At 32.1% G+C, this 24,090-nt stretch overlaps 2 protein-coding genes across 4 annotated transcripts; one reads left to right on the forward strand and one right to left on the reverse strand.

The window, feature by feature from the left end:
• Window positions 1-6,871: 6,871 nt before the first annotated feature.
• Window positions 6,872-9,771, forward strand: LOC109795179 (putative histone H2A variant 3). Its single transcript, XM_020354609.2, has 2 exons — window positions 6,872-7,068; window positions 9,329-9,771. Exons 1-2 carry the CDS (start codon window positions 6,961-6,963, stop codon window positions 9,623-9,625), a joined length of 405 nt encoding a protein of 134 aa, XP_020210198.1. The 5' UTR covers window positions 6,872-6,960; the 3' UTR covers window positions 9,626-9,771.
• A 1,218-nt stretch (window positions 9,772-10,989) lies between these two features.
• Window positions 10,990-21,952, reverse strand: LOC109807201 (DNAse I-like superfamily protein). 3 transcript variants are annotated; one of them, XM_083063978.1, is made up of 15 exons: window positions 21,794-21,952; window positions 21,264-21,657; window positions 20,466-20,632; window positions 19,958-20,023; window positions 19,313-19,365; window positions 18,435-18,516; window positions 18,270-18,301; window positions 16,496-16,577; window positions 14,435-14,527; window positions 14,311-14,343; window positions 14,148-14,236; window positions 12,884-14,042; window positions 12,317-12,402; window positions 11,956-12,040; window positions 10,990-11,574 (listed from the first exon to the last, which is right to left on the reverse strand). In XM_083063978.1, exons 1-15 carry the CDS (start codon window positions 21,866-21,868, stop codon window positions 11,491-11,493), a joined length of 2,580 nt encoding a protein of 859 aa, XP_082920104.1. In that variant the 5' UTR covers window positions 21,869-21,952; the 3' UTR covers window positions 10,990-11,490. The 3 variants fall into 3 exon arrangements, with proteins under 3 accessions (XP_082920104.1, XP_082920103.1, XP_082920105.1); XM_083063977.1 differs by having other exon boundaries at window positions 12,317-12,405; XM_083063979.1 differs by having other exon boundaries at window positions 10,990-11,600; window positions 12,317-12,405.
• Between the last annotated feature and the right edge of the window lie 2,138 nt (window positions 21,953-24,090).

Here is a 24,090-nt window from a genome sequence, read left to right on the forward strand (position 1 = left end):
GAAATGGAAAATAGGCGACTTTTGTGGGGTCATAACAAGACAGATCCATTTGCCAAGTTCCAACTATTTCGGAAATTTGTATGATGGCATATGCTCCTACTAACATATATAGCTAATAGCTATATCTCCATCATTACACTTCAGCTTCTTTTTTAAAAAAATGAAATAATCTCATATTAATAATCCCAATCTGAGCTATTAGATTGTAACTTTAAGAGAGAAAAAAACAAATCTACATTTTTAAAGAAAAATCAGAAGTACATCCTATCTATTATCTATGATCTATTATTTATCTATTATCTGTTATATTATTATTATTATTATTATATATATATATATATATATATATATATATATATATATAATGCTATGTAAGTAGATGTCACGTGACACCATATTGATTTTCTTTTTCTTTTTCTATAAATGCTATTGAATTATTTTAATATATTTTTAATTCGTAAAATATATGATTTTGGTAATGAATAAATTGTGATTTTTATGATTTGATCAATTGAACTAATAATATAAATATAAATTCCTGTTCAAATTAATTGATACTACTGTTATATATTCTAAACATAACTATAGAAATTAAAGAAAATATGATATTTATGATTTTAATATTTAAACTATAATATAAATATGTATTTTTATTCAAATAAAAATTGATAATATTAATATATTTTATAATACATAAATTAGTGATTAAGAAAATTAAAGAAATTATGATTTTTATTATTTCAACATTCAAACTAATAATACAAATATATATTATGATTCAAACTAAATAATAGTACTAATTATATATTATATATTATATATCATATTATAATCTATTATGTGTTATATTTTGTCACTTAGTTAGACGCTATAAACATCGTATGATTTTTTTTCTCGCCTAAATTCATCATTTTTTATTTATTTTAGTTTTTTAGTTTATAAAAACACATTTATATACTATAAAAGAAAGTTTTGTCACTTAATAACAAATGTTCGGTGACATCAGTTTTTTCGCCCTAAGGTTTCATTTATATACTATGAAAGAAGATTTTATTGATTATTTTTAAATTTATAAAAAAAACATATTATTCATTTTAATAATAGTAATTAAAGTGACTTTAACAAAGATATATTTTGATTAAATAAATTATTAAATCTTAATTAATCATTTAATTATAAATAAAACGGAAATTAATTACTACATTTTAAGAAATATTTTTATAATTATGACAATTCTTTTGCTTATTATCATGTTTTTATAATATTTTACTATAAATGTATATATCAAAATGATAATGAACTATTAAGTATTAATATTAATACCTTAAATATTAATACAAAGAATGATAATTTAATTGTTTTGTATGTTAAAGATGTAGTGGCTTTTCACTCAAGATGACCCTTATTTAACAAGCCTTCATATGTTAAAGGCTTAGGTGTTGGAAATCAAGTTCTTGCTCAATAAGAGTGGTCTCACTCAACAAACTCGATGAACACAATGAAGTTCGGCTAAGCAAGTTGATGGGACAATGAAGGTTGCTCTACGAGAGATGCTCATTAAGTGAATTTCCCTAAATGTGATTGTTCTCGCTTAGTATGAGGGGTTCACTCAATGAAATCTTTGTTTTCCCGGATGGTGATCTAGTGTTGAGTTTAGGGATGGCAATGGAGTCCGTGGGAGTGAGTAGTAGTATACCCGTCCCCGTCCCGCAAGATAAAAATCTGCCCCATACCCGCTCCATAGTCATGAGGATATCTATTAAACGGGTATCCATGAACTTTTTAAATATCGGCGGTACCCATGGATATCTATGGATAATTATGATTTTTTTAAGAAATTAAAAATTAAAAAAATCATATACAAATAATTTTAAGTTTGTATTTGATGGCATTGAAATGTTAAAAATAAAATATTGATGTTAACTTTTAAACTTGCATTTAACGTTAATTCTGTTGATATTAAAAATAAAAAAAAAATACTTGTTGTCGTCGATGCAAAGTAGGTCAAAGAGTCAGGATTCATATTAAGATGGTTTATTTATCCCCTTTGTGTTGTGTGTGAAAATGTGCGTTGTTGCGACTATGGAAAGAAAATAAAATAGTGTAATTTTAGTGTTACGTGATTCTATATATAAGGATATTTAAGAAACTTTATTAAATGGGTACCCGCGGTATGGATACTATCATACCTACCCCCACCCCATTTATAAACAAGTAGAAAAATACCCGTACCTATTATACGTGGGTATCCATTTAGACTATTCATTTATTATCCGTAGCGAATTTTATCTATGGATACCTACGAGTACAGGTATTTTTGCCATCCCTAGTTGAGTTGATATGTTTCTTCTAATCTTTGGGGTTTAGGAGGGGCAAGTGATGGTTCCTTTTTGTGGGAAGGAGTTGTGCCCATCATAGAAGGATGAGTGATTAGTTCTAGATAGCCTAGACGATTAGGAACACGAGGCTTATGCCTTGGATCCTATATGTAAAGGACATGAGTTGTTTTACTTGTGTTAGATATATTTGATGTTGTATGATGTGTTATGTGTCATGTGGCCTAGTTGTGGTTGTATTATGATGTGTTATTTGATGCAATGTTGCATAATGATGAGGGAGAATGTAGGGAAGGTTGAGCCCCTAAATCATGGTATTGTTTGTACTTGTGCATGGTGCTGAGGGTGGATATTGGGAAGATTGAATTCGTTATCCATGATGTTTTGGAAAAAAAATTTTGAGATGGTTTAAAGAAGAATGTTGTGACTTCCTAGTGGAGTGTTGTTTTGTTGAGTTATTCAATGAGATATATCAAATGATTGAATCTCCAAAAGCCTAGAGCATTGTAGTCAAAGTTGTAAACATGTTCTTTAAAATAAATATTATCCTTCAAATGTGTTGTGAAAAAGCATGGAATGAAACACTTCATACTTGTCATAAAGGGTCGTGTTTGGGTTCAAGAAACTAAGATGTTTAGATGGCATGTAAATTGTGAGTAGTCACCCAAGGTGTACCCCTAACCTAATTTTGAAAAGGTGTGTGATATCTTGAGAGTATGCAATGGGCTAAATCTATCAAGGCTTGATTTTGTAAATCAATGTTGTCGTAAACACCCACCCATGTTTACTATACCAGATAGTGATATTGTACCTTTTGAGTTTATGTTGATGATACTTGAGTAACTAAGGTTGTTACAATCTGATAGGATTAAGCCAAGTAAAGCACTTATTGTAGGAGATCTTCATTATTTTATGTGTTTGATGATGCATGGTTCAAGTTGGCACGTAGTTATGATGTATTTTTTTCATATGATGTTGTGCATGTGATCTCTGATATTGAGATTTTGATGTTGTGAGCATTGAGTCTTGGTATTGTGTGAATTTTCATATTCATGTTGTTATGCACTTTTATGTTATATATGATGTTTCTTTTATATCAAGTTTACCCTACTATTTATATGTTGATTGCAAGACATGTCTCTAACATGGGAATAGAGCAAGTTTAGCTTGAGGATGGTGACTTGGAGCTATTAGAGGGCCTGTGTATAGTTTTTTAGACCAACTTAGGACTTTGGTTATGTAGATGTTATGTATTTATATTTGTATATTTCGAGATGTTTATGGTTTCTAAATGATCATTGAGATCTCGAGTATATCCATATGATAATGCATGATGTCTAGATTTTACTTTGCATGAAAACCTTGGGTCCACTAGGTTTTCGTATTATTATATTAGTGTATTATTATACTTTGCATGTTGAATCATTACATTAATGTTGAGATTTCCGTTAAAATCACTTTTTTTATCACTTTAAATTACTTTTATTTTGTCAACGGTCTCAAACACGGCAAGTATACCAACCGTTCAAGTAGTAAAATTATCGTATCCACAGGGATTGGAAGGTAAAATAAGCATTTATTGACTATTCGTGACTAAAGAATAATTCCAATTTCATAGTTTATCATGTGCATTCAAGGTTATGACTATTGGAATGAAAGCTATAAAAATATTTGTTTGTGAGTGGATAAGGGTAGAAATAATATTATGATTTTGTGAGGTTGTGGGGGTTAGATTTCACCAAACATCAGACTAATGAATCCTTAATCTCTTGTTACATACATTGCTTAGTCAACCCATAAGTTTACTTAAACCTAATCCCTTAGAGAAAGAACCTAGGTGCGAATATTGAATATCAATCCCTTGAGTACCCAATACCTACACCCGCATTACAGATTAGGGTTTAAGACTACTAATGGGTCAAGCCCTATTCCTAGATACAATCCCCACTAGGCATATGTTTCAGAACTAGTTTCAATAGTATTTTCCAATACTCAATGGAACCTTAAATCATGCAAAGGGTAATCAATCCAAAGCAAGCATTAAGCAAAGAAACGTACACAACAAAAAATGGAACAACATGTATATATATCATTGAAAACGTAAGGATTACATTAGAATTCGTTGATTACATCTAACCCCACAAAAAATGGGTAGAACCACTCAACAATGAGGGTAAATACAAAATAGAGATGAAGGGAGAAATGAATAACCGAAGGAAAGATTCACACACGAACGATCCCAAGCCCTGGGAATCCTTTCCGCAGCTCGTGGAGGCGCCCCTGCGTGAATGGGGAGAAAAGTCCCCGAAAATGCCTTTAAATACGAGCTTGGGGAGTCAGATTAGGGTTTACGCGCCCGGTGCATAAATCGTTGCGCCCGGCACAGGGCCTTCCAGTGAGGTCAAGTATTCTCTGTCTCAGAACATGCCCGGCGCAATTCCTTTTGCGCCCGGCGCATAAATCGTTTGCAAAGACGAGGCACTCTGTTCTTCTCAAGCCCGGCGCGAGTAATGTTTTGCCCGGCGCAACCACTCTGCTCTGCTCCCTACTCCTTAGATTTCCAATCCTAAGGGTCTTCAATCCTCAAGTCTCTAGCTCAATACCTGCACACAAAAATGAAGTGTATTAAGGTATTGTTAGCTAAATTCTGGGTTAGCTATATCTGCACACAAAATGAATCAAAAAGAGAACAATTGTATTGCAATAGTTCAAAGAATGAGTGAAATTGTTCATTAAGTCTTGTCCAAAAAGAAGTATAATTGAGACTTAACAATTAACTATATAATTAGCCACGAAATTAATTATGTACAACAATCAATATAGCTAATCACTTGTGTAATAATGTTAATCATTACTAGATATTTGAATAACCTCATAATATTATAATTATACACTTATAAGTATATATAATTATGTTTATTTATCCATAGTTATTTTATAATTGATAAAATTAATTTTATTCATGTATATGATTAATCACAAATGTAAGTGAATGTTAGGTGTAAAATGTTAACTAGGTAATTTGTTATTATTAACTAGGGAAGAGAAGAAATCTAGAAGAAGAGTAGATTTATGGGAAAGGAATCCATGAATCAAAAACTTTCTCTCTAGAGTTTTTTCTCTCTAAGATTCTGGAAAGTTGAGTTTATGAAGTTTTATTATAAATAGAAATCTTATATATTTTTCTTTCTAAGATCAAACTAATAATCTATGATTAGAGAAACCCTAACACAATTGAAACTCCTAAGGTGTCATCAGTCTTAAAATCTTTCAACAATGAATGACAACTCAGCTTACCAACACAAAAATGACTTAAAATAATATAACACTTTCACAACTCACAATAAATATATATACTATGATTAGAGAAACCCCAACACAATTGAAACTCCTAAGGTGTCATCAGTCTTAAAATCTTTCAACAAGGAATGACAACTCAGCTTACCAACACAAAAATGACTTAAAATAATATAACACTTTCACAACTCACAATAAATATAAATATATATATATATATATATATATATATATAAATTAAAGTAACAATCTTAAATCAAAATATTTTAGGAGCTATTATTTAATAGAGGTTATTTTAAAAAAAATTATTATCTTAATTTATCTTTTTTCGTATTAATTTTTAAACTTGTGGTGGGTCCTAATTTTGTATAGGGTCATATTTTATCTTGATATAAACTTTTTTTTACTAAAATAATATATTAATGTCTAAATTAAATTTAAATATTTTTAGTAAAAATTGTCGATAGTTAAAAATAAATTTATGTCACAATATAAATGATTTATTATAAATTTAAAATATAATTTATATATTTAAAAATATTTGTTTATTATATATTTTAATTATAATAAATTCTTATTTTTAAAAGTATTTAATTATTATAAATCTTAATTTTATATATATGTATATATTAAATATTTATATTAATTATTAATTTGATCGGGAGGGAAGACAATAGTCGGATAGGTTTCTAGATACATATTAAAGGACGATAATAAACATATTATTTACTAACATTAATTGAGACGACTAATAATAACTTTTATTTTTTTAATCAAATTATTTAGAATTTAAATTTTGACTTTAAATATTAAATAAATTATATAAAGTGAAGAATACTCTTATTTTTTTTTATGTGCGCTTATGCTTTCTAGTGAAAATTAGATGTATATTTTGTGTAAATACCATACATAATTACAAAATAAAAAATATCACTTTTATAGCATAATTTTATTAAAAAATGTATTAGTACTTTGAAATATGATAGTTGAATAATTTATAATAAAAAAAAACACTAATGATTTTTATATTAAAAAAACATTCATTTTGGAGTGATTTTCGAATCAATTGCGGAAATTGTAGGAGGAAATGAGTATATTAAAAGTTATATGTTAGACATTTATATCATTTCAATAAAAAGCTGCATTACTTTATTATGTGATAAATATCGGTGCTTAACAATAATATCCAGAATAAATAGACACTTAATGATACTAATATTTTATTAAAATGGTGGTAATGGTAACAATTAAGAAGAAAAGGGAACAAGCGTGAAGAGTAGTGTTGTTGTGTCTGAGAAAGCGAAAGATTGAAGAGAGAGAGAGAGAGATGTCAGGGAAAGGCGCAAAGGGTTTGATAACTGCAAAAAACCCATCTTCCTCTAAGGACAAGGACAAGAAGAAGCCCACATCTCGCTCCTCCAGAGCCGGTCTTCAGGTTCCTCTCTCTCTCCCTGCTTCAAAGTTTGATCCTTTTTGTGTTTCCCAGCTTTCTAAGGGTCTCAAGTTTTTACCTTTTTCAATTTTTTGTTTTGGATCCACATTTATCTTATCTCTCTTTGTCTGAGGAATAGGTTTTTCTTTTCCCCTTTTATTTGTTTATTTTTATATTTGGGTAGGGAAAGGACAACTAGGATTCTGTAGTGGTTTTATTAGTTTATGGTTTTTGAGGTCTTTCATAAGAAATTAACCCATTGTTGGAAATGGGGTACGTTTTTATTTTTACACCTCTTTTTTTTTTTTTTTTTTTTTAATGTGCCTGGGAAGTCTGTGAAGTGGTTTTCATAATCAAATGTTCAGTTTTTCACTGACCCATTTCTGTCTAGACAACCAAACATGACTTAAAATCAGACATCCTTAACATGGTATTAGTGATTATTGATTAGCTTACATTGGGTCGTAATTCGATCACCCTTAAATGTCTAGCATGCAAATGTGTGAGATGTCTTGTGAGGGATGTATTAGTGTGATAAAACAAAATTAATAGAACTTACCTTTAAAAGTTAGTTTCGTAAGATTTGGTTAGACCTGACTGAATAATAGGTTTTTATTTCCCCCTTTTTTTTTTTGTGTAAAGGACAATTAGGATGCTTTAGTTGTTTTATTAGTTTATGGTCTTTGACTTCTGTTAAAAAAATTTAACCATGACTGGAAATGGGGTACCTTTTATATTTTATACCTTAGTTTTTCTTTTCGGGGGTGGGGGGATGTGCCAAGGAAGTCTACGAAGTGGATTTCATTATCAAATTTTCAGTTTTTTACCGACCCATTTTTTGTCTACCCAGCCAATTTGGGAATTGGGTGATTCTCTTCATCTGGAAATTGTTGTGTTGCATTTTGGGGGGTGGGGGGGTGTATATGGTTTGTTGTTTGGGAAGGGTTCAATTCAATCTCCATTTTTCAGTTTTCCTATTTTAGTTCATAGTTACTTTGTTTTGTGGCTGTTTGCTTCTAAACTGATTGTCCATTTCGTTCAGTTTCTGTGATGTTTTTGGAATTTTAATTGAGATTAGGCCATGTTCTGATTTATACTTATCCAACATTCGTTCTTTAGAATGATGGGTTTGTTCAGATTCCCTAGTGAACTTGGATGCTAATTTTTTTGTGTAATGGTGAAATAGGGTTTGTAACAAAAAACTGGCACTTGTTCAGCATTGGTCCCTAGTCTGTTCTTACATGTTCTTATACTGTATCTTCGTGGAATACTTTGTTTGGCATTTTTGGTTATTGTTTGGTGTTCTCTGTCTGGGTCCTTGGGCTGATGGTTGTTTGCTAGTAGTATTAATGATTCTGGTAGAGGTTGGAGGTTATGTTTTTCATTTTTGTGTCAATGTTCAATCCACATCCTATCCTTGTTTGGTGCATTTGGCTGGAGTTTGAGGAGGTTTCTTGGACCATTTTTTTATAAATGTTGGGCAGTTGGGTGTACCCTTATCCTCCTTGGGCTTTGATCAATTTTTGGTTACTGGATTTAATGATTTTGGTAGAAGCTCGGGGTAAAATTTTTTGTCAATGAGAAATCTGTGTGCTACTATTCAGTGCATTTGGTTGGAGTGTAATCCTCATATTTTTAAGGTTTCTTTTGCTGAGCAGCTGATTTGAGCAAAGATTTGGTGATTAGCTTCTATTGTGTGTATAACATGTTGTCCTCCTTGAGGGTTTCCCTTTTTTCATTGCATAGAATCCCTTATTTTCCAATATCCTAATTTTCTTCTCTTTGCATTGTCAAATTTCTTTTATTTGTTTAACATGCCTTACCATTTATGTATGAAGAATGCATGTAAAGATAGCATATTTTCTCTGCATTACTTGTTTAATATGGTTGTTTACACATCTCTTTTTACATCGCTACTATTGGATAACTTTCTAGCTTTTGGATTGCTACTTGCTAATACAATGAGTTCTTGTGAAGTGGCAGCAGCATCTAGTTAGTTAGTATTGTGTTTAATTTACTTCATCCATAAGTGCCATGGCTATGGCAAGTTCATCTATAACAATGATCTTGTTTTGGGACTTGTGATTGACCAATATCTTTGGATAATGTGACTGGTCTATAACTAACTAATGTTGCAAGTGGTTAATTAACATGTCTTTGATTCTTCATGATGAACTTCTATTTGTGTTTAACACTCCCTTGTTTGTAAGCATAATCTTAATCCACTGTGTCTGTCTTTCATCTTGAACATCTTTTGAAACAGTTCCCTGTTGGACGTATTCATCGTCTTCTAAAGTCAAGGGTGACGGCTCATGGAAGAGTTGGGGCAACAGCGGCAGTTTACTCAGCTGCAATCCTGGAGTACTTAACAGCAGAGGTGTTGGAGTTGGCCGGAAACGCGAGCAAGGATCTGAAGGTGAAGCGCATTACCCCAAGACATCTACAGCTGGCTATCCGTGGAGACGAAGAACTTGATACTCTCATTAAAGGAACAATAGCTGGTGGAGGTGTTATTCCTCACATCCACAAGTCTCTTATCAACAAGTCTTCAAAGGAATGAGGAGGGTGCATAAGTTATTTGAATCAAAGATGAACTTTAGTGTAAATTTGATTATGTCTTTGATTTGTGGATGATGTGCTCCTTGTTTAGTTTGGTTGAACTTGAACCATCCTTCAAGAGAAATCTGAAAAATTATGATTTCTTCATTTGAAATGTGTGAACTTGTGTGTTGATTTGTGTGTTATGCTACTACATGCTAGATGGATTTTGTGGTTAGAAGACGATGTTGTGGCTTCTTGATGGAGAAAAAGAAACAAGAAAAAGAAAATATCTAAGCCATCAATTACAAAAATAACATATTTAACGATAAAAAAATATTTTCTCATGAAGGGGGACATGAGTTCGTCAAAGTTTCAAACTTAAAGTGCAGTGTAGTTGTTTTTAGTTACTCTAAAGCTCGTGTTTCCATTGTGGCATGAGCAAATAGGCAATCAAAAGATAGAATTTAAACTAAGCATTTGATTTTGCTTAGTAGCATGTACAATTTAGATTAAGAGCCCTGACAATTTAAGGAACTTATTGCTTGGTTTGAATTAATTTTTATATAATCTCATAAATCTAATCATAAAAATATATTATAATTCAATCTCTGTCAATTTGATTATAATGTCATATTTAATTGATTTGATTAAATTCGGCTTGAATTAGATTAGTTGATTAAATTTTTCTTTATTTTCAATCTAATTTGCGGACAGTAAACAAATATCATTTTAACATCTTCTACCCAGTTTTAATTATAACTTATTTTATATATATATAACAAATTATAAGATACAAAGCCACAAGAATATGTATAAATTTAAATTATTGAAAAATATAAACTTATAAATACATTAAAATAATTAGGCATGTATCTTAAAATGCTAAGATATAATTTTAAAAAAAATAATAGTTATTACAGTTTCAGAAATATACAACTATATGTACGGGTTATTATAACAATAAATATATACACACGTACTGGTAGGTAGGTAAATTTCATGCGAACATTACACAAGCTTAGTTTGGATTAAATTAAATAAAGTTTAAATTTGGATCCGAAATTCATGTAATCTAATCATGAAAAATCATCTATTTGAGCTAGAGTTTTTATTTTTTGAAAAAAAAAAATATTAGTATGTCTAAGATCTTTTGTAATTTACATTACGATCGAATTGATTGTTTAGCCCTACATGTGATTATGCAAATATATATTCGTAGTCTAAAAGTTAGAGGAATCATAATTCAAAGCTTCAATAAAAAAAATTCTCAACGTTACCGTAGTTGATGGAAAGACACCGTCGATGAGGAAGAATCATTAAACACTTTCAAATCCCAAAGGTTAAAGAACAATAAAACGGACAACTGAGATTGAGAGCTACATATCTCTCCCCCACTCCCACACTGAATTTCTTATTATCATAGAACGCTATTAACTAATTTTTTTTTATAAAAATAAAAAACAAAAAGTGGTTACAAATATCACATCTTAACCTAGTTAACTAACAGCTAAAAAAAACCTTAGATTGGTATATCATGAGCTAAAATGTTTTTATTAAATTTACAGGATTGACTTCAGGATCAACATAAATACTTGATTCCAAAGAAACACGTCTCAGGCTCTCAGCTTTCGCAGAAGAACCTTTAAACTCCCGTACAACATAAAACATGAAGGGGGTAAATTAGGGCAGAATTTGGATCCTCCCAAGTAAAAAAGAGCGCCAAAGATCCACTGTTGATTTGAGTTAAAGTCCCACGCAAGGTCGATACACCCACATTTTTCATTTGACACTTGGTCACTTGAGGGTGTCCAAACCTGGCCAAGCCTAGGCACAACATCCAATGATCTAACAATGGCAAATGCCCACAGGTTGTCGAATAAACTGCTATTTGACATTGTTGCTGATGTCGGTACCATCTCTCAAGAAAGCCAACTCGGTAACCAAAGCAATATGATCACTGCCCCATTTCTGTACAGTAGATAGGCAAAGAAAAACTTCAAAAAAAAATCACAAGTTACACATTTCAAGCAAAAATTTGCAAAATCAAGGGAAATTAAAATTATACACGAAAGGAATCCATATGTTCAGTTGAGCACTTATGGTTATCAAGGAAACCTAAATTGTATAAAAACAAATGGTCTAGTCAAGCAAGGATGAGGCAAGTGACCGCCCCCTGTACATTGAACTTTCTATTACTTAAAGAATCAACCTCTGAAGTCATAACCTTGCAACAATAGCCTCTTAATTGAGATGAGGTAACAATGATAACGAGTGAAAGAAAACCCCAAAAAACACCTTTGTAAACCCATCCATATGCAATCTTCCACACATGAACTATATTTTTCTTACCTTTGTTGGGAATCCCGGAGTCCATTCCATGCCAAGTTTAGACATCGGAGCAAGAACTCTGGTTGTTTGAAGACCTTCAGATCGCCTAAGTGACAGATCAAGGGAAAAAGTAGATTACCATCAACTCATTTTGCTCACAGTTAGGCATTCGAAGAGTACAACCAGTTTTTTCCAATGCTTATTAAAAGTCAAAACTCAAATGCATCTATCAGCAACGTTAATGAAAAATATATCATGCAACTACAAGAACTTCAGCAATGACACTTTACGATGGTATACTTATTGCAATTTTACAATTCAAAATAAAACAAGCACAGCAAGAGAAACAGTAGCAGATAAACTTGAAGAGCATAGCACCTACCAAATGTAGTCAACAGTTCCCAAGAAGCGCCTATTATAACTGGTCACCAGGGGCTCTCCATGGGGATCTCTAGTCCCAGAACAATCCTGCTTGTATACAAGGAGTACTTAGTGCAATAAGATAATATGGAAGAGCACCACGTTTACAAGTATTAGGGAAATACAACTTTAACTGTAGCTTTTAAATGAGGTGTAAGATGTGACAGCTTGTCATATGAAAGTGAAGCTATAAAAAAAAAACGGGAGGAAATATGTTTTGTCCCTCTAAAATTTTTTAAATTCATTTTTAGTCCCTTAAAAATTCATTGTCTTCTTATTTTGGTCCTTCTAATTTAGAAATACATCACTTTAGGTCCTTAAAGTGGTTTAGATAGCACTTTATAACTATTTTTAAGCACTATCTAAATCTCTTTGAAGACAAAAAGTATTACATTTTCAAATTAGAAAGATCAAAATAATTCAAGGAAAAATTTAAGGGACTAAAACTGAACTTGAGAAACTCTAGAGGGATCAAAATCATATTTTATCCAAAAAAAGAAAAAGGTGCAAGCAATCCTTTTAGATCTACCATAGCTTCAGTGTACGTGCTCCTAAGCAGTAAAGGGTGCTCCAAGAAGGTGCACTCAGCATTTCCAGTTGCAGTTTCTATTTCCACAGGGGTCCACAGTGACGGATTATAAGTAGCTCTCTCTGCATCAATAGAGGTAGAAATCTGACTTGGAGAAGAGTCATCCTTCACTTCATTGATTTCTATGGACAGCACCAAGTTGTCGGAAGCAGAATCTAATTTCTCATATTGATATAAATTTTCAAGATCTGACTTCATTGGTGTTGATGGGCCAAGATCAAGAGTGGCTCCTTCAGCATTATGTAAGGCAGATATGAAACTGCTGCGATCTTCACCAACATTTTCACCGCTAGTAATGGATTTTTCTATCTCCTCGAGGAATGATCTCTCTTTTTCATCTAGTGGAAATTTGATATTGGACAATTGATGTGATTTGTCAACTAGACATGAGGTTGATGATCTGTTATTTTGGTCATTAGCAATTTTCTCAAGAGATGGGCTATCTCCATACTCTGTACAAGGGACTTCAAATGCATTGGAAACTGAAGGCTGGCTGGCTGGTTTAGTTGAAGAAATTTCTAAATTGTCTAGATCTATTGACTCAAGATCAATCCTCACCCTGGAAGACTGATCGTCTTCCTGGAGAGAGGTTGGGGAACAGTTAAACTCCACATTTTTATTCCCTTCAGGGACATGTAGGTTGGATTTTTGGCTTAATAATTCTTTATTTGAAGTTGGGACAGCATCTGGTATATGTTCATTGCTACCCATCCTATTCGTATCACTTTCAACTGCTTCAGGAGCTGAGGAGGTCACAGGTGTAATGTCATGATTCTCACCATTTACATCATCCATATGGAGCCTACCTTCACTATAAGAAGGATCAGGTTTTTTTATGCTACCAACTTCACAAAAGATCTTAGAATGGTCAACGGCAGTTTCCTGTGTATCTTTTCCTTCATATGCATCACTTTCCTTTCCACACTCCAGATTTGTAGAAGACTTAACAGACATGTCCAAAACAGTCTGAGTATGTTGATCATCCAAACTGTTACATATGTCAAGGTCCCTCGTGCCTGACTGAGAATTATTTTGTTTAATAACTTCCTTATCACCTTCAATGGATGTGACCTGGACTGAACCATTACCAGATATTTCACTGCAAAATTTTAAAATATTTTAACAGATATTTCTTGAATAAAGCAAGAAATCCAAATATCCAATAAATATCAACATATAAATGCATCAAATGCAAAAAGTCTACCTAGAAATAGGACCATATTGCTTTGGTGGACGAATTATAGCAGAAGCTTGTCCTGATACCTTATTCCTATCTATTCCTGACAGATTTAACTGTAATAATATAAAGATATCATTTTTTGTGTCAATCATCAAAGTCAGAGGAAGAAAAGAACTAAAGAGTCTACCTTCTGTTCTGATATAAAGTTGTATAACGGACTCTGAAACAAGATAAAAATCACTAATGTCATAACACAGACTGTGATAACATTTTACAAAATGATAACAAAAAGGCATAATAGAAAAAATAACCTTAGGGGTACAATTAAAATCCCCACAGATAACTACAGGGGCGTCATTCCAGAGTTTAGAAACAGCTTTAGCCCTATCAAGTAGCACTCGGACCTGCTTGAAGTAAATATAAGGAAAAGGCAATTACTAAAAGAATTTGAAATCATATTTTAGACACCAAAGCAGTGGATGGAGTCAACTGCAAAGACCTGAATCTGATACAGTGATATTACCGGTTCACAACTTCAAATACCAAAAGAAACAGAGTCAAATGAGATGGGATATACTGTTCAGCATTCACAACTTAATTGTGTTTGGTAAAGAGGAAAGAAATAGAGGGAAGAGAAGAGATGAGAAGGGAAGTAAGTAAGAAATACAATACAATTTGAGGTTGTTTGGTAGGAGGGAAGTAGGAAAAAATTGGAAGGAAGATAAGTTTTTTAATTGGTTTATATTGGATTAAATAAAATAAAAAAACTGAATTAATATTATAATTAAATTACATATTTACCCTTTACTCCATACACTTTCAATTTATTTTATATATATTCAGTTCACATGATCGATTATGATTATTCATAATTGATTATGTAAACAGGAACGAGATGCTTTTCATTGAACATGTGTTATATAGTTGATTATATAATCAACATGGTCGATTAAATAGCACCTGCAGTGAGTGGGTACATGTCCACACTCCACACACTTGGGAAATTGAGTGATGAAGGAGGGCAAATTCGTGATGTCAAACAACTTCCACTCAAATCCTCAGTTTGGATAAAAGTTCATGTGGGACCTACCAAAACTTACCTACACTTCCACTGACTTCTACACCAAACCATAGTTACCAAAACCTTGCAATTCATGACTCAAATCTTACGATTCAATACAACTTGACAACCTACCAATATGTATCTTAAGATGAATCTAAAATAATTTTGCATCTCACAATACATAAAAGAATCTATACAATTTTGTATTATGGAAACAATTCAATGATTCATTATTTGTTTTTCCTTTTTCACCATAATAGACTTACCAATTCTAATCAAAAATTGAAAAGTCATATAAACTTAAATAGTTAAATGAAAACGAATTGAAGGAACAACAGTGATATTTTGGGGGGCTCTTTGCTGAACTGTGCAGACAGCCACTTCTTTTGGCCTTGTGGCTATTATTATTTGTATCTTTGTTTGTACTGAAGCTTATATGCTACTACTATATACCTGTGTATGATTTCATTTTTCATATTTTTTTAATGTTAAAATATGGCTAGACTCGCTAGAGCACTTTTATAGGTCTTGTATATGTGTGTGTGTGTGCATGCACTATGTTTTTATTGATTATGAATCCTTCAATTCATGATTTGCAAACACAAATTGTATCCCGATTCAACTACCATGCACTAAACACACTACCAAAGTCAACTTCCACTCGCTTCCATCATCTTCCCTCCCCCTCCATCCAACTTTCACTCCACCAAACACCATTAAAGATACAACTAGTTATGCATATTCATACTCAGACAAATTGCATACATTTAAGGGTCATTAGTTCCTGAACTGAATTGGCAATTATTGTGGGACAATATGACGATATTGAAGAGAAAAAAACATCAATGGGTCTGTAGGTTGTACACAATATGCCTAAACATAAGAATATCAAACCTTTTATAGTCTTACTAGATCTAAACTACAAAACAACGTTTCAAAATGAATGACTAGACTATGTGATGAAAACATAATACTGCAGATGATATTAAAAAAAGAAAAAATTAACCAGAAATTAAACCATATATCATAGACCTTAGCATGTGAATAATTACAAATTACAAATTCTGCGAGTCTACACAATATGAATAGAAAAAATTAAGACCATTTTATGCATTTTATGAATGAAAAGAAAACCAAAACAGGAACAAAATCAAAGTACATTTGAAATGCAGAAAGAAGTGTCAATAGCCATCAAAGTGAAGAGCATTTTCATAACATTAGACAGTGATATATCCAAAACAGAACAGTATCAGAGGCATAAATGGCTTATCAAAATGGGAAAATGTTATGCGAAACAGGCAGTGCACACCTGGCCAAGCTTAATTTCTCCCCTGTTAGGATTGTATAGCACATGAATGTTACAAACCACAACTTTACTAGAGCCTGTCAAGCTGCAGAATGTTAAATTTATGTTATACTGAGAATGCAAAAATATCACATAGTAAAAAAATGAATAAAGATTAAAAAATTAAAAGAAAACACTTAAGAGGCGTTTGATACTCGGAAAGTTTTTGCTTTCCAGGAATCTGAAGTTGGGAATGTTAGTTTCCCATATTTGGTTATTGAAAAAGTAACATTCCTAGGAAACATTTTCCAAGAATGTTTTTACATAGGTTTCCAACGAAATTGTTCTCATGGAAGGTGAGGAACTAACATTCTTGAATTAAAAATAAAGTTTTAATGCGATAAAAACATCACGGTACCTTTATTTGCTTATTTAATACAATAAAAAAAAAACTTATTCCCAAGTAACATTTATAAACATTTCTCAAAAACATTTATGGCCAAACAAACAAATTTTAATCATTCCTAAGAATTATGATTTCCAAGATTTATAATTCTTGAGTATGAAAAAATTTCCCATGTACCAAACACCCCTTTAAGGCAACAAATGACTCGGTTGTTAGAAGAAAAGCTGCAAGCATCATAAATTCTTAATACAATCAAAGGTTAGATCATATAACCCCACAACCTTGTATAGCCAAAAATAAAATACCCTTGTGAACCTATTTCATAACACAATGTCTTATTTCTCAGAAGATAAAAGAAAAACCATCCAAACTTTTAAAGCAAGATTACAGGTATGTTGACCATAACTAAAATTATATTCCAATGATTCATTTTAACTTTTGGCCTTCAATTTTAAAAACTAAAATAATTTTCTGAATGTAATAGTAATCTTCCTAAATCTTTTGTGAAACTGTTTCTTCTTTATTTGTGGGACAGGTGAGCTGCTAGATGAGACAGACCTTTCTTAAAAGGGGTTGGAGTGGAGATTGGGGTCATTTACAGTTGAAAATTGAAATGAGTAGAAAGCTTTCATCGTATGATGCATGTATACTCTAAATGGTAGCAGTATCTGGCTGGTACAGGAATTTATGGGACACTATAACACCAGAGCAGTGCAGAGTGGCTTGAGGCTTCTATAGGGTGACCAGTGAACTGTTTTTCTAGATCACAGCTGTGATTACAGCCAAAATGGCAGCAACTCATAGCTGTTGCGACCTTTATACTTGGGGGGGGGGGGGGGGTAGGGGTGTTGGCATTAGGGGTTGAAACATTTCTTCCCCACACATTCATGAATGATGCATCATTCACGCAAAAACACAGAAGTTAACCTCTGTTTCATTTCAACCTGTGACCCACTGCTCGCCAACATAGTTTGTGGTCACGCCTGGACTTTTCTGAGACACCCACACTCCCACAGGTCTCTGTTCCTGATCCTACACACCCACAAGTCTCTTTCCATGCACGTATCTGCTCAATTTCTGTTTGTGTTCTTCACTGTTTTGTGTTCCTAGCATTCACAACCTCCCTGTTATTTTTTATTTTTTTAAAATTCCACCATCTTCCTTTTTTGTGGTAATTGTGTGTTTTAGACAAACTTTTGATTATTAATTATGGATATATATTTAATTTTGGATAATTCTTTGCTTTTGAGTTTATATTTGTATTTATACGCATGTAGTAAAAATTAGTTATCTTGCATCTATGATGCATGGGTACTATTACACTTTTCTGAATCAGGAATACAAAAGAAGATATATACAAATCCTATTAGCCAAAAAAACAAGAGTAATTACCTGGATGGGAGAGAGCTATTTCGATTAATGAACTGCAGGATGAAAACATTGGAAAGAGATCCAAGCACATCAATTAAGGGGTGAAAAAGTAAGATAATTGAAGATTCTTTGTTTATCTCAACAGAAATTGAACAGGGCAAAGCATAGTATGAGAGCATTATGTACCTCTAGTACACATAGTTGAGCCACATTATCCCTAAGTCCTAGCTTATTAAACTCGATGCATTCTTCATATAACAAATTGAACCTAGGATAAATCATGGTAATGATATTATTGTGTTAGAATAAAGAAAATTTCAAAGTACCGCAGAAGCATCAGGAAGACAGGTAAGGTCCCCCACCCCGAGAAAAATATACAGGAAAAGTAATATACAACATATACAAATAATTGTAAAATGACAGAGGAATCAACAAGATCATATAAAAAAATACATAAAAAGATAAGACCCACAAAGAATAACACATTTGCTCAAGTTATACCACAGGAGTAACAGTTGCAATTTGTCAATATATTACTGAATGAATTATGTCTTTAAATGACAAGACTCTGACTTATATATCATGTTTCCACACGTCATTTCATTGTAAATACTACACTTCGGTAGTATCATTCTAAGTTATAAATTGTATAAGCCAAATAAACAAGGTTTAAAAAGCATACACTAAAACAACTGCAAAAGATAACTTTTTTTAAGCTTTTTAAAAAAGAACAGTTTTTATGATAAAAATTAGCAATTTTCTATTTTTTTAATGTGTTTGTCTAAACTGCTTTAAAAAAATAGTTTTCTTTTTTTAAAAGAAGTAACTGCTATCTGCTTTTTAAAAAACTGTTTTTTTATTTAAAAAAAAAAAAAAAAAAAAAAAAAAAAAAAAAAAACTTTTTTTTAATTTTAAACAAACTGGCCTAATTTTGAATGGCAAAAAAAAGCTGAACAAAACTACATGTGCATGAATACAGTGAATGTTAATCACAAGTGAAGCAAACAGATTTCACTATGATAATTAGCAAGTAACATCCAGAGAAAAGTAGAACTGTAGAGAACCTTGAATTTTGCCAAAAGATTGCACAACCATCAACTGGATTACCTGTACGCATCTGTAAGTTGATATAATGATATTAGACTTATAAAGCAACAGAATTATTTATTTTTCATTCAAATTTAGTTGAAATAATCAATCAAAATGAGGAAAACTATATGAAAAGAAAAAGGAAAAATACTAGTGAAACTGAAAAGTCATGATGCTGAAGATAGGTCACTGCACATAACTAAGTTATAAGTTACAACTTGAAGATTATATTGGAGGGAAGTGAAAAAGGTAGCCAATCAATCAACTATATGATGCAGCACAAATACGCTCATCAAGTAAAAAGAGTACTCGCCCTGTTCAACTAGTTAATGACAGCATTTCTACATGAGATGACACAGACACATAATGCCAGCTGGGAAGCACATATGTATTTCAAATTCTTAATGGTACACAAATCATCTAATATATGATATTCCGATCATTACAACATAAAAACACTATCATTTAAAAAAAAAAAAAAACTTCTATATAAATTCAAACTAGAAACAAAGCCTGAAACAAACCAATGCATATAAAATGCACAAGCAGCATTGAACACAAAAACTTCATATAGATGCTTATGTCATGTATCCTTAAGACAAATAGCACTTCTAACCCACCTTCCAGATGCCGCTGTATCCCTTAGGCTTCAACTCCTCTGCCAATTCATGAAATCTATCAACCTCCTGGAAGTCGTAATATAAAATCAAAAGGGAATTCTTTATAATTCTATGGTCAATCAGATTTTTCAAGTGCAGTACCCACACACCAGAGAAAATTGTTAAAATTCTAAAGACACAAATCCTACTGAGATGTTAATGCAACTGAAAAATCTTGTTTGGAAACCAATCCAAGGTACTTTTCCAAAAATGAGGCAGAATAAAAGATGACATGTAAAAGTTCAATTCTGACAATATCAATTATAAATGAAGAATTTTCATGCAGTATGTCATTATCTAAAATGAGATTGCCAAGTACATTTGTGATTCATATCATGATTATCATCACACAAGCCAAATAAAATTTTGCAAAAGCATGATCACAAGCATGTTAAATGAGCATAGTTGAGCAAGGAGTGAGCATTGGCAACTGTCATCTAATATGTAACATAAACAGTCGATCACAAACCTGTAAACACATGATATCGGCAGACCACAACCCCAGCTCAAAAATTATGCTTCTCTTTCTCCACTGCCAGTCCAATATGTATTTAGGTATGTGAAAATAAAGTTGGTTCCGGTGGTCCAAAGCAAGGTAGTCAGCCAATATATTATAGGAAAGCACTTTAAATCGCTCTGTTGAGCATAAAAAAAATCAGAAGCTAAATTAGTCTGATGACATCATATAATTCTAAAACAATCAATAATGAGCAACAAACAGTGGGAAGAGAAGTATTGATAAATAACCGAACCATAAGATGGAACACTAATAAATAATCAACCTCTAGCTCAAGCCTATCCTCCACTCACTTGCCACATTATCAAAGGTTTACAACATTTTTATGCTTGTAAAACTTCAGGCTCGCTTTAAGCAAAAGATAGAAACTCTGAAACTCACAATTCTTCAAACCAACAACACGCCCTCATATTTGAATCAAACCGCTCATGTTCACACGCAAAGCAAAAATCATTTATCAAACTATCTATCTGAAAAACTGTTCCACATTGGCGCGTTTGATTTCTCGAATAAACAAAAACTAACACTCAACCAAAACCAAAAGCTAGTGATTGCCCCGCCATAACTCATAGAGTCATAGTTCACCACTCAACATTACGTTCTCATAATCAGATTCGTTGAAAACCGCAATGTAGCAACGTCAGGGATCGAAACATTTACGTTCAGCATATGACGAAACCTCACTAGGTCCTAAACCCTAAGATTCTTCGAAACCGAATCCACATTCACGTAGCATAAGAGTGAGGTTACCGGAATTTGGAGGCGGCGGCGGCGTCAGAGCAAGCTCCCAGTCTCGATAATCCGAGGGCCGAAATTGCGACGGCGGACGAAAGTGCGGCCGAAATTGCTGCGGAGGTGGACGGAACTGCTGCGGCCGAAACTGCGGCTGAGGCGGACGGAACTGCGGCGGCGGAGGATGAGGAAACTGAGGCCGGTGATGGTGAGGTGGCGGCGGTGGATGATGCCTCGGATTATACGGCGGATTGTGATGGTGCGGCGTTTGGTTCGGGAAGGTTCCCCTCTCGCCTCGCCGGAGTCCTAAATTGGCGTCGCGGACGGAGCGTAGGTGCTCGTCGCCGGTGACGAAGGGGCCTCTGCCGCCGGAGTAGGGGCGGCCGGAGAATCCTCTGCCGCGTCCTCGGTGCTGCGAATAATAAGAAAGAGCATTTGAGTTGGTGAATGCATGAATGTGTGATTAGTGTGATAAGCACGTGTCGTGTGTGAGCATCGAAGACATATTATATTATATATGAATAGAGAGAGAGAGAGAGAGAGAGTACGGGTGCGTGCGAAGACATTGAGGTGGCGGTCTCGGTGGCGGCGAGGAAATGAATGGGGGGATTTGAGCGTCGCATTATTGTAGGAACAGAAACAGAGAGAGCGGAGAGTGTACAAGCCTAAGCGAGTTCGTGCACGCCGGTTGAATGACGCGTGGGTGTGGACTATTAACGTGATCACACCTAGGAGTGTTGAAAAAATTATATTAAACTAAACTAGTGTAAAATTTAAACTAAACTAAAGAATTTCTCTTTACAAAAATATATATATTGTCACTTATATTATTTAATAGTGTTAATTTAGTCTCATTTTAATTATTTGAATCAATTTACTCTTACATATTTAAAATGCGTTAATGTTTACCTTTCCGTTTACTCCATTTAAAAATTTAACCATTATGTTTACGTGGAAATATGCATTATTTTTTATTAATGATGTGGATTATTAGGATTGATGAGGTGGATTATTAAGCATTTTTTTAGGGCTTTTGTTTACTTTAGTGTATCATCTTAGGGAGTGTATTGGTTTAGGATTTCATAGGATTTTAAAAGACTTTTTTTGAGTAAAAAAGTCCATTGGTTTTTAATCAGGATTTTATGTCACTTAAAAACAATCTAGTGGTATTCAATCTGGATTTTTAATATTTTTTAAACAGTCCATTAAAATCCACTGGTATTCATTTGAGATTTTTTACAACTTAAAAACAATCCATTGATATTCAAAAATATAAGGATTTTAAAGGATTGTTGTGTGAGAGGGATTTTGAAGGACTTTCTAGTGTTATCTATAAATACCAGATTTATAAAACAATCCCATTTAAACCCATCAGATTTTGAAGGATTGTTTGAAGTGATTTTTCAAGTGTTTCAAGAATTTTCAAGTGAATTTTTCATCTTTTTTTTTCTAAGCTCTTGTCTTCTCCATTTTTCTCTACTAATAATACTACACTATTGTTCATTGCTCATATATAATATTGTAGTATTGTTCTCATACCATTCTCCTATTTTGTGAAACTCTGATATGTAAATGATAGTGTCATTGACTTGCTCTATTTTTCTGTTCGTTCTCTTTAATTGACTTGTTTTATTTTATTCTATGTAGTTGAATTTGTTCCTTTATATAACATAAAAAAAATGCTTGAAATTTTAACTTTTAAGTGGTAATTTTTTTTATCACACACGCCAAGAAAAGAAAAAGGTGAAAGATGAAATTGATATCATAATCTCTACAATATATATATATATATAAAAGATGAATTTGTTAGGGTTTCTGTGAGTAGAATGAGATGAAAATGGATCTTAGTTGGGGGAAGAACCCTCTCAGCATAAAAACTGCGAACTCTTTCCTTTCCTTGAATTTGTTACTCTTATCCTTCCTCCTTTTATGACTCAACAATTATTTTATTTTTTTACTATGAAATTTTTTTTATTTTTATATTGTGAAATTAAGATTTTTTTATATTTTAAAAAAAGAAAATTAATATAATACATTGCGGTATCTAATTTTTTAGGGTTTAGAATTTATGTCTTCATTAGCTTATTTTTTTAAAAAGGAAATATTGTTAAAATATTTGTTAGAATAATTTACATTTATAAATATCGTTAAAAATTATCATATAATATATAACTAAAATAATATATATATATATATATATATATATATATATATATATATATATATTCTCTATATCTAAATACTTCCGTTTATATAAAAAAAAATTATATATCTAAATATTTTTTCATTTTTCGAATATACTATTTTTTTATATAAAAAATTATCTTATGTTTCTATATTTTCGTTTTTATATTTTTTTTATAATGACTGAGGTATTTGATCCATTTGGATAGCCAAGATATATTTGATCTTGTATGATTGGTGTGCTTCTAAAAATAATAATATAATTTTATTGATTTTGTCTCTTATCCATAATTATTTATATAACTAGTTTTCAACATATATTGTTTTAGTAATTCAAATGGGAGATTCACAAGGAAATAATAAAGAAAAAGGAAAAGAGAAAGAAAACTATGAAGCTTGGACCAAGGAGGATTCCGATGAATTGTTACAATTGATAGTGGATGTTATAAAAAAGAGGATAGGATATTATGGAGAATTATTATTATTATTTATCTAGACATTATTGTTTTTTTTATTATTTTTGTCTATGACTCTTTTTAAATTTGAATGTATGAAATTTTTTTAAAATATTATCAAATGTCAAAACTCCACAAATCCCATAGAATCCATTAAAATCCTGATTTAAAAGTCTTGCAGAATCCATTAAAATCCTTATTTTAAG

This window comes from Cajanus cajan, chromosome 9 (assembly GCF_000230855.2).
Source record: "Cajanus cajan strain Asha chromosome 9, NIPB_CcT2T_4, whole genome shotgun sequence".
NCBI classification, from domain to species: domain Eukaryota; kingdom Viridiplantae; phylum Streptophyta; class Magnoliopsida; order Fabales; family Fabaceae; genus Cajanus; species Cajanus cajan.

Excerpts from the sequence above, each read along its gene's own strand:
- LOC109795179 (XM_020354609.2), top strand. The coding sequence starts at position 6,961 with ATGTCAGGGAAAGGCGCAAAGGGTTTGATAACTGCAAAAAACCCATCT. Across the intron at positions 7,069-9,328 it reads CCTCCAGAGCCGGTCTTCAG|TTCCCTGTTGGACGTATTCA; the intron begins GTTCCTCTCTCT and ends CTTTTGAAACAG.
- LOC109807201 (XM_083063977.1), bottom strand. The coding sequence starts at position 21,868 with ATGCGACGCTCAAATCCCCCCATTCATTTCCTCGCCGCCACCGAGACC. Across the intron at positions 18,302-18,434 it reads CTCAACTATGTGTACTAGAG|TTCATTAATCGAAATAGCTC; the intron begins GTACATAATGCT and ends TTCATCCTGCAG. Across the intron at positions 14,528-16,495 it reads GAGAAATTAAGCTTGGCCAG|GTCCGAGTGCTACTTGATAG; the intron begins GTGTGCACTGCC and ends TACTTCAAGCAG.